This window comes from Equus quagga, chromosome 4 (assembly GCF_021613505.1).
Source record: "Equus quagga isolate Etosha38 chromosome 4, UCLA_HA_Equagga_1.0, whole genome shotgun sequence".
Classification (NCBI taxonomy): domain Eukaryota; kingdom Metazoa; phylum Chordata; class Mammalia; order Perissodactyla; family Equidae; genus Equus; species Equus quagga.
Window position 1 is genome coordinate 61765236 of NC_060270.1, and position 9016 is coordinate 61774251.

The window sequence follows — 9016 nt, forward strand, 5'->3', positions numbered from 1 at the left end:
CCACATTGAGGACAGACATCAATAGGCGATCCCAGCTCCCTTTCTCCTTGAACTCAGGTTGGGCATCAGAAAACTTCTCTGGATCATGCTCCAGGCATCACTATCTGCCAGTCAGGATGTGCACAGAAGGTGACACCTCCTGTTGTTTCAGTCCATGATGTGCTGTGCCTGTCCAATCTGCCTCTTCCTGGCCTCATGCCTGCCTCCCACCATGATGCTCTCTCTCTTCGCAGTGCTCAAGCTCTGCATGCACCATTCAGTGCTTGTCTGTTCCTTGCCTAGTGGCCTCTGTGTAGATTGAGGCACCTCCCTGAAGGGCAGTGTGTGTGTCTTCCCCTCAGTCTGATGACTGCCTGTGTCTGGCCCAAGAGGCAGGCCTGGATTCCTTTTGAGCTTTGTCTCTTAGATGAAGGAGGCAAGTTATTTATTGAATGCTCCACTCCATCCACTCAGAAGGGCCATGATACTTCCCATAAATGTGTGGTGCTCTTTGTAGAGTGCCTGGGCCTGGAAATGGGAGTCTAATGGGCAGGCACGCTCTGAAAGGATGTTTGGGCTAGTCAAGAGATCACAGATCAGGGGCACCAGACCCCAGTCTGCTCTCATTTTGGTTCCTACTTTGTTCCTGGAGGCACGTGACTTAACTTCTCTGGGTATCAGTTGTCTATAAAGGCTGGAGCAGTGCACGTGGGGGGTAGCTCCCTTCTCCCTCCCCCCTTCTCCATGGAGGACCCAAGTTTAGATGTCAGAGTTCAGCTCCAACACCGCTGTTGAGCAGAGCAGGCAGAGGTCTTCTAGAACCACAGGCCTGCACTCTGGTTACTAAGTGCCTCTTGCTTTCCTCCACAGCAGCTAGGGGCACTGGCAGCATGGAGCTAAAGAGAGGAAAGACCTTCATCAAATCCAGCCTGCAGATTTCCCACGAGAAACCCCTGGACCCAGCAGCCACTGTCCTGGCCAGAGAGGATGCAGGCCCCTGGTCAGTCTCACCGGAAGGGCAGCAGCAGCCCCACGGTGAGAAGGGCCCCCAGGTCAGCCCCAGCACCCAAGGACATGACAAATGTTCCAACAAGGGGGGACAACCAGACCCTGAGGTGGGTGCTGCAGCTTTCTGTGGGGCCACCTTCAAACTGGTGCGGAAGAGCAAGACTCACGACAATGTGCCTGAGGCTGGCCGGGCGGGCGCAGCCACGGGGCAGCTGGTGGGCAGTGCAAGCTTCCCAGGGCCCTCCGGCAGCCAGCGCATGATTGACTACCGCCACTTTGTGCCCCAGATGCCCTTCGTGCCAGCCGTGGCCAAGAGCATCCCAAGGAAGAGAATTTCCCTGAAACGACCCAAGAAGTGCTTTCGGAACCTCTTCCACATTCGCAGAAACAAGACTGAGAACTTGGCCTCGCTGGCGACCAGTGGGAAGAGACTTTCCTCCCCCGGGGGCCCCTCAGAGGCTGGAGGGCAGCCAGGCAAAGCCTTCTTCCCCTGGGGCGAGGGGCTGGCGTCCGATGGCCTGTGCCAGGACCTCTCTGACAGCGAGCTCTTGCCTGACTCTTCCTTCGACCTCTGCAGTGCCCTGTGTGAGGACGTGGCCTCACTCAAGAGCTTTGACTCACTCACGGGCTGCGGGGAGATCTTTGCAGATGAGAGCTCAGTGCCATCCCTGGAGCTGAATGAGGGCCTGGAGAGCCCAGCCGGGGCATCGCAAGCCCTTGAGAGCAGGGTTCCCAGGGGCCCCTTCCAGGGCAGTGTGGAGCAGCTGGCTTCGCCTGCCCAGAACGAGATGTCTGACTTCGCCAAGTTCTGGGACAGTGTGAATCAGTCAGTGAAGCAGCAGCAGCGGGTCCTCCTGGGCCCTTGGCTGGGGGTTCCCCAGGGGACAGACACAGACCAGCCCAGACTGGATGCAGCTGGTCTTGCTGAGCTCCCTCTGTGCCCCTGCAAGGACCCCCACAATGGCTCCAAAGCCAGTTCTGTAGACACAGGCACCCCCAAGAGTGAGCAGCCTGAATCCCTCTCCACGAGTGACGAGGGCTACTATGACTCCTTCTCACCAGGCCTCGAGGAGGACAAGAAGGAAGCCCTGAGCCCAGGCATGCCTGCATCTACCTTCCCCCGGGACAGCTACAGTGGAGACGCCCTCTATGAGCTCTTCTATGACCCACGTGAGGGCCCTATTGGCCCGAGCCTTGATGATGAGCTGTGCGTGTCCGAGAGTCTGTCAGGGCCAGCACTGGGGGCACCACTATCCATGTGCAGCTTCCACGTCGGGGCGGAGGAGAACTTGGCTCCAGCGCTGGGCCCAGACCTGCTCAGCCAGGGCTTCTTGCAAAGCTCCTGGAAGGGCAAGGAGTGCCTGCTGAAGCTCTGTGACACTGAGCTCGCCATCACCATGGGCATCATCAACTGGCTCCGCCGTGGCCCTGAGCCCCGCACCCCACCTACCTCGGCCCCTGGGGAGCCCACAGCCCTGTCCGGGGAGCTGTCGGGGAAGCTGCAAGGTGACTCTGAGAAGAAGGGCCCAGGTCCAGCAAAGCTGGAGGGCAGGGGGTCCCAGGCCTCAGAGGCAGGTTGGATAACCGTGGGCTCAGCACCCAGCAGACAGGAGCTCTGGGCAGGTTCAGTCACCAAGGACCTGCTTGCTGGAGAGAGCGAGGTTCTAGCAGGGGCTGAGCGGGGGGCCAGCTCGCTGTCCAGGGACCCATCTCTGGATGGTGTGCAGGTCTCTGGGGAAGAAGGGACACAAGGCCACCCTGAAGGCTCATTCTCCTCTGTGGGGTCTGCAGCCTCTGCAACAACAGACACTTCCAGGAAAAACAAGGTCCCAAATCCCTCAGCCTGGCCTGGCTCCCAGGAGCCTAGGCCATCTGGGAACCTGGGGTGTTTGCAAAGTCCCTGGAGGTCAGGTCTTGGTGGAAGCACCCTGGATGCAGAGCCCACCCTGACAGGCTGTGTGGCTCAGGTGGCAGCACTGCAGATCCACCCAGACTGCCAGCCCCCTGCTGCACAGCCCTCAAGGCCAGATATGGGCAGTGGGCTCTGCGGGCAGCCTCAGGCTAGGAGCCCTGACATTCTGCAGCAGAGGCAGCCTAACAGCTTCCATAGCGTGGCTGCCATCTGTGTCCTGCCCTCCCTGGGCAGCCCACTCCACAGCCCACAGGACCAGAGGTGCCCGGGCCGCATCCTGGACCTGAGCCGGCTCAGGGTGGAGCCTACCAGGCTGCATGCCCAGACCAGTGCCTCTCTGGAGGACCAGCCCCTGCAGCTCAGCTTGAGGGCCCCGGAACAGGCAGCACACGGGGGCCAGCTGGACTCGTAGCTTCGTTCAGGCCCTGCTGCCGGGCTGAGCCCCCGGGGCCACCTGCTCACTTCTGACAGCCAGCAGGAGGGCCCCCCCGCAAGTGCTCCAGAAAGCCGCTGCAGCTTCCTGGCCCTTGAGGGCCTCCTCTGCAACCAGCTAGAAGTGGGGGCCCCCCGGCCAGCCATGGCTGAGCCCCACCTGTAGGATGGGCTTGCACTCACCAGGAGCTGTGTCTTTGTGGGCACATTCAGGAGAATCTAAGACCCAAATCTCCATTGTTTGTCCCTGATGTGAGAACTGTGTTGGCTGGTAAGGAGGTGGCAGGATTCAGGCAAGTGGGGTGGGGCATTTGAATGTGGAGGCATCCATGCCTAAACCCACCAGCTCAGCCAGAACAGGTACAGGACAGCCCAAGGCCAAGGACAGTTGCAAAGCTGCCAGTACTCTCAAAGTGTGCCTCACTGATTTCCCCACAAGGAAATGAAGAGTCCAATCCTGGGGGTTGGCTGTGAAGTGGCCACCCTGGCTGCTCCTCGCACAGCACGTCAGAGAGAGGAGCTCAGGCTTGATGCTGATAGGAAGGAAATGGTACATATTGTAAACCAGAGCAGAGCAAGCCAGTAAGTCTGCACAGGGGTTGAGAATAATAAGCATGTGGAGTGGGAGACAGGCAGATGGAGGGCTGCAGATGAGCTCAAGAGTGCCCACGGGCCCCTTGCAGCCTGCTCTCTGCCCAAGACAAGCAGCCACAACATACTGGGGCTGAGGGCTCTGTGGGAACAGGAAGCAAGACCAGCCCTGTCTCAGCAAAAGCCTTGGAACTGGCAGATGCCGTGATTACTGTGCAAACAGGGCTGCCCAGACCCTGGGGACCCTGGTCCATGGGTACCGGTGAATTCTCTGTCACAAATCATCCCATAAAAACAATAATTTCTCCCAACATGACTCTCTAACTGAGCCATGGTTGGCAAAATTCTCTTTAGGAAGAAGTTGATTGATTTTTCACAACTCTGCCATTCTCGCCCCTCCATACTCTCAGCATCCCTGACTCCCCTTCAGGAAAACTCACCTCTGAATGGCCTGTACTCCTTAAACCGGAGAAGGCACAGCACCAACACCCAGAATTGTGGAGGGAGAAGGCGGCCTGGTACTCAGGAAGGGCAGGCGTCCTCTCTGGTCGGCATAGGATGGCAGGTGCAGCGACAAACCACTCATCAAGGTTCTCTTTGGTTAGGTCCTGCCTCAGGCCACCTGCCACAGTGAGATGCCAAGGATGGATGGATGCCACAGGCAGCTGTGAGATAGTTTCTGGAGGAAGGGCCAGCATAGAAAGGGGGTGGGTCAGGTGATGGGGGGGGAATTCTGGAGAGAGGGATGCAGTCTCACAGCTGACCCATGCTGGTGCCTTTCTCAACTGTCTGGGGCTTTGTTTCAGGCTAGAAAATGTTCCATGGCCCTTGTTAACAACTGCTCACTGAGGCCTACTGTGTGCAGGATGCAGACAGCACATCGTAGGTTCAGAAAGGCCCAGCAAGGCTCCTCACCAGGCCCACCTAGACCTGGGACACCGAGGAAGGTCAGGACCAGCCTTCCTGGGAAGCCAAACTTGACCTTTGCAAACCGTCACAACAGCGTTCTTGAGCGTCGCTGTGAGCAGGCTACGTACAGGACAGCTCACCTCATCCCTGCCTCACCCTGAGCACAGGTGTTCTCCTCATTCCTCAGACATGGAAACCGAGGCATGAGTGCTGATGCAGCTTGCTCATGGACACACACAACTAGCATGCAGCATTGATGGGGTTTGAGTCCTACCCCCTGGTCAAAAGGTCCACCTTTTCACCAGGCTCTGGAACTTCTCTTGCTGAATGCCTGCAGCGAACGCCTCTCTCAAACCTTCATCCTCCTTTCTTTCAGGGCACAGATGTCTGAGCACCTCTGGGTGCCAGCTGCCTGTTTCCCTGTAAGAGGCTGAGAGCCAGGGGTGGGCGCCCTACACTCAGCCATGCCCTGTCACTCTGTACTATGCCTGAGCAGAGCACTGTTCAGTCAATACTTGTGGGAATAATGAAATGTCAAAAGGTTGCACGTGGTTTATGATTTCTTCCTGATGACAAGCCTGTGTCTGGAGAGAGCAGAGTTAGGGTTTTACCTTGGCAGAAGTTCTGACGTAGTGTTTCCTGGATGTATCTGGTGACTGGTAGTGATGGGGGAGAACCCAGCCAGGCCCAAGGGCACTGGGAAAGGCAGGAACAAAGGTGGTCCAGGCATGGTCAGGAGGGGCCTAGGGTCAGGATGACAGGAACGAAGGGGATCCAGGACCCAGAGGCCATGGCGAGGTGGTGTCTGCAGTGACCTGGCAGCAGGACAGCAGAAACAAGGAACTGGGGCCATGCCTATCTAGGAAAAACCACTGGCCCAGTGGCTCTCGATCTGGGGAGCATCTTAAGCAATCCCTGCATCCCAGAGATTCTCACTCTCAGCACACTTAGAGGAGGTCCCAGCAGTGGGCTGCTGGGTGCCTTGCTGGGGGAATGGAGGAGGGTAGTATGACCTTCCTCTTGCATCCAGTGGGTCCAAGTCTCCCTCAGCCCATCTCGCTCTCTGTACCCACCCTGCAGGCTGCCCTCCCCTGCAAGAGAAGTCCAGGCACGGCTCAAGGACATCCTCAAGGTGACCCACTGAGGGGAAAGGGTAACTGTAGGCCAGCTCCTGCGACAGACGCCCAGCCCATGCTGGGAGAGAAGAGGCCTGGTTGGGGCATTTTCAGAACTCTGGCCACGTTTAACCCACTCATTCACATGTGGCTATAGTGGTTATAGGGTATTTTTCCCAAGGAAAATATCCTGAGAAGTAGATCCAGTTGTCCCAGTTCACAGCTGTCCCCAGGGTCACACAGTGGTAAGTTGGGGGCTGGAATTCACCCTGGGGCCTATGCTCTGTACCTTACAACCTTCTGAGGTTGCTCTTGGAACTGGGAGATGCTGAGAGGGATCTGGGCAACCTCCCAGCCTGCTCTAACAGTGGGGGAGGCCTGAGCCCTACAGCAGGGTGGCTGGGGTGGAACAGGAGGCCAGGGAAGAGAGCAGGAGGGAGGCGCCAAGAGAAGAAGGGGTGGAGGGCTGCACAGGCTGGGGAAGAGCCTGTGAATGCATTGGAGGTGCTGCTGACCTTTCCTGGTTTCTTATTTTATTTCAATTTTTTATGGAACAGAGATAAATACACAGGATACAAAACCCAAAAGGCGCAGAAAACAGTGAAAAGTGAGTCTCTGTCCTTTCTGCTTTACCCCTCTGTTGTTTTGATATCAAATTCCCACTTCCCACCACCAATCTGAGCAGTGCGAGGCCGGAGCCTCCTTGCCCCAGCCTTCTGAATGAGGATGGGGCCGCAGACCCTTGTATGCCCATGATGTAAACACACGTGAACTTTAACCTTTCTTTACTGCACAGTGTGTCTTAGACAGCTTCTTTTTTTTAATTTTTATTTTTTTTTATTTTTTTCCCTTTTTCTCCCCAAAACCCCCCGGTACATAGCTGTATATTCTTTGTTGTGGGTCCTTCTAGTTGTGGCATGTGGGACGCTGCCTCAGCGTGGTCTGATGAGCGGTGCCATGTCCGCGCCCAGGATTCGAACCAACGAAACACTGGGCCGCCTGCAGCAGAACACGCGAACTTAGCCACTCGGCCACGGGGCCAGCCCCTCTTAGACAGCTTCTTAGCAGGCACCAGCAGCAGGCATTTCTCCATTTTCTTGAACATTGCACAGTAGCTGCCTGTGGACATCAATTAATTTAAATACTCCCCTGTTGGATATTCAAGTTATTTTCCATTTTTGTTGCTACAAATAATGCTGCACTCACTCCTTTATTATCCTAAATGTTCTCTATTAAAGCCTTCTTCAAAACTATAAAAGTGAAACTTACCTCAACAATGACAAGATGCATTTTTTAAATGAACACCACCTCCTGCTTCCTTGACCCTGCCCCACTGCCCGGCTGTCTTGAGGCCCTGATGTTGATGGCCTGGGCTCCATGCTGATATAGACATGTCACACAACCCCATATTTAGGAGAGGAAAGGTGTTTTTTGCTATTGCGTGTAAGACCTTGGAAGTGTTATTCCCATCCTTACACCAAGAAAAATCTGGAAAAACTGAGAATCAATGGCTATTCTTGACCTATCGGAGAACTGAGGTCACAGGGCAAACAACTTCCCTGAAACCTGGAGAGACAGGTACATCCAGAGAAATCCAGCAATGAAGACCAGGAGCAGACACTGCAAGATGCCAAAACTGGTAGGAACAGTTAAAGAGAAATTTTGACAAATTGTTGCAGGCTGGGTGAGGCTGGGGGGCTGGACAGTAAAAAGGAGGCCTATACCTCCATAGGCTCTTCTTCCAGGAACCACACTACATTTTCCTGGTGAGGATAGAGAATGATCCCCTCATGGGCCTGACAGAGAGAAAGGGAAGGTAGCCAGACCCTTCTCCCAATAGGTCTACCTCACAGCAGAGGGACTTCTCCTGAGGACTGTTCTAAAACCTTTTCCAAGCTGAGGGAAGGGAACTTCATCCCACTACAGTCCTCTCCAGCCTTCTTGTCCCACACAAGGAAACAAACAAGTAGAGGAAGTGATAGTCAGCCAGAGAGGACTTCAAGAAAATAGACTGGGAACTAGGCTGGAAGGGACTAGGGTTTCTGAAGGTTCGACGCCACCCCTGGGGCACAGGCTCACAGAAGACTGAGACCTAATTAGAAGCTTAGAAGATAAGGGAATATCCCTCCCCTGCCCACCCCTCTCACTCACCCTATCACCACTGTGATAAGCCTCTAGCAATAATAACAGTGGGTTACAGCTAAAAGACTTACAAGACCTAAGATTCTCTCTAAGGCCCAGAACAAAGGGAAACCACAAGGAAAAGAAGGGAGGAAGAAGTGAGCCCACTGTGGTAATATGAAGCCCCTGGTCATAGCCACAGCTATGACAAATACGAAAACAGCACAACTCTTAGCCGGATTAATATAAATCCTCCCACTAGAAGCCTATTTACCTCAGTACCTATTGCCCTATACAACATGTCTGGCTTTCAACAAAAAATTATAGAGCCTGCTAAAGATAAGAAGAAACAAAGTCTGAAAGCCAAAGCTTTCATTAGAACTAGGCTCACAGATGTTGGGATTATCAGATAAAGATTATAAAATGAGTATAATTAATATGTTGAGTCCTAATGAAAAAAGTAGACAACATGCAATAACAGGTGGTAACATAAGCTGACATGAAGAATTCAAAGGAACAAATCAAAAGAAAATGCTAGAATATAGATACACAAATCAAAAACACTGTAACAGAAATGAAGAATTCCTTTGATGGGCCATCAGCAGACTCAACATAGCCGAGGAAAGAATCAGAGCTTTATTATAAATACCTTAAGACAAATGGCAATGAAAACCAACACACCAAAACTTACGGGATGCAGAGAAAGCAGTGTAAGAGGAAACTTTAAATCTGTAATGCATACATTAAAAAAGACACAAGTCAATAACCTAAGTTTACACCTTAAGGAATTAGAAAAATAAGAGAAAACTAACCCAAAGCAAGCAGAGGGAAGGAAATGGTAAAGCTTGAGTGGAGATTTAAAAAACATGGAAAATGGAAAAACAACAGAAAAAAACAACAAAACCAAAAGTTAGTTATTTGAAAATATCAACCAAATTGACAAATCTTT

The 9016-nt window shown here is 53.6% G+C and overlaps 1 protein-coding gene across 1 annotated transcript; it reads left to right on the top strand.

Moving 5' to 3' along the window:
- Positions 1 to 869: 869 nt before the first annotated feature.
- AMER3 (APC membrane recruitment protein 3) lies at positions 870 to 3497 on the top strand. Its single transcript, XM_046658022.1, is given in 1 exon segment — positions 870 to 3497. A coding segment is annotated over 1 exon segment (2628 nt).
- Positions 3498 to 9016: the final 5519 nt, after the last annotated feature.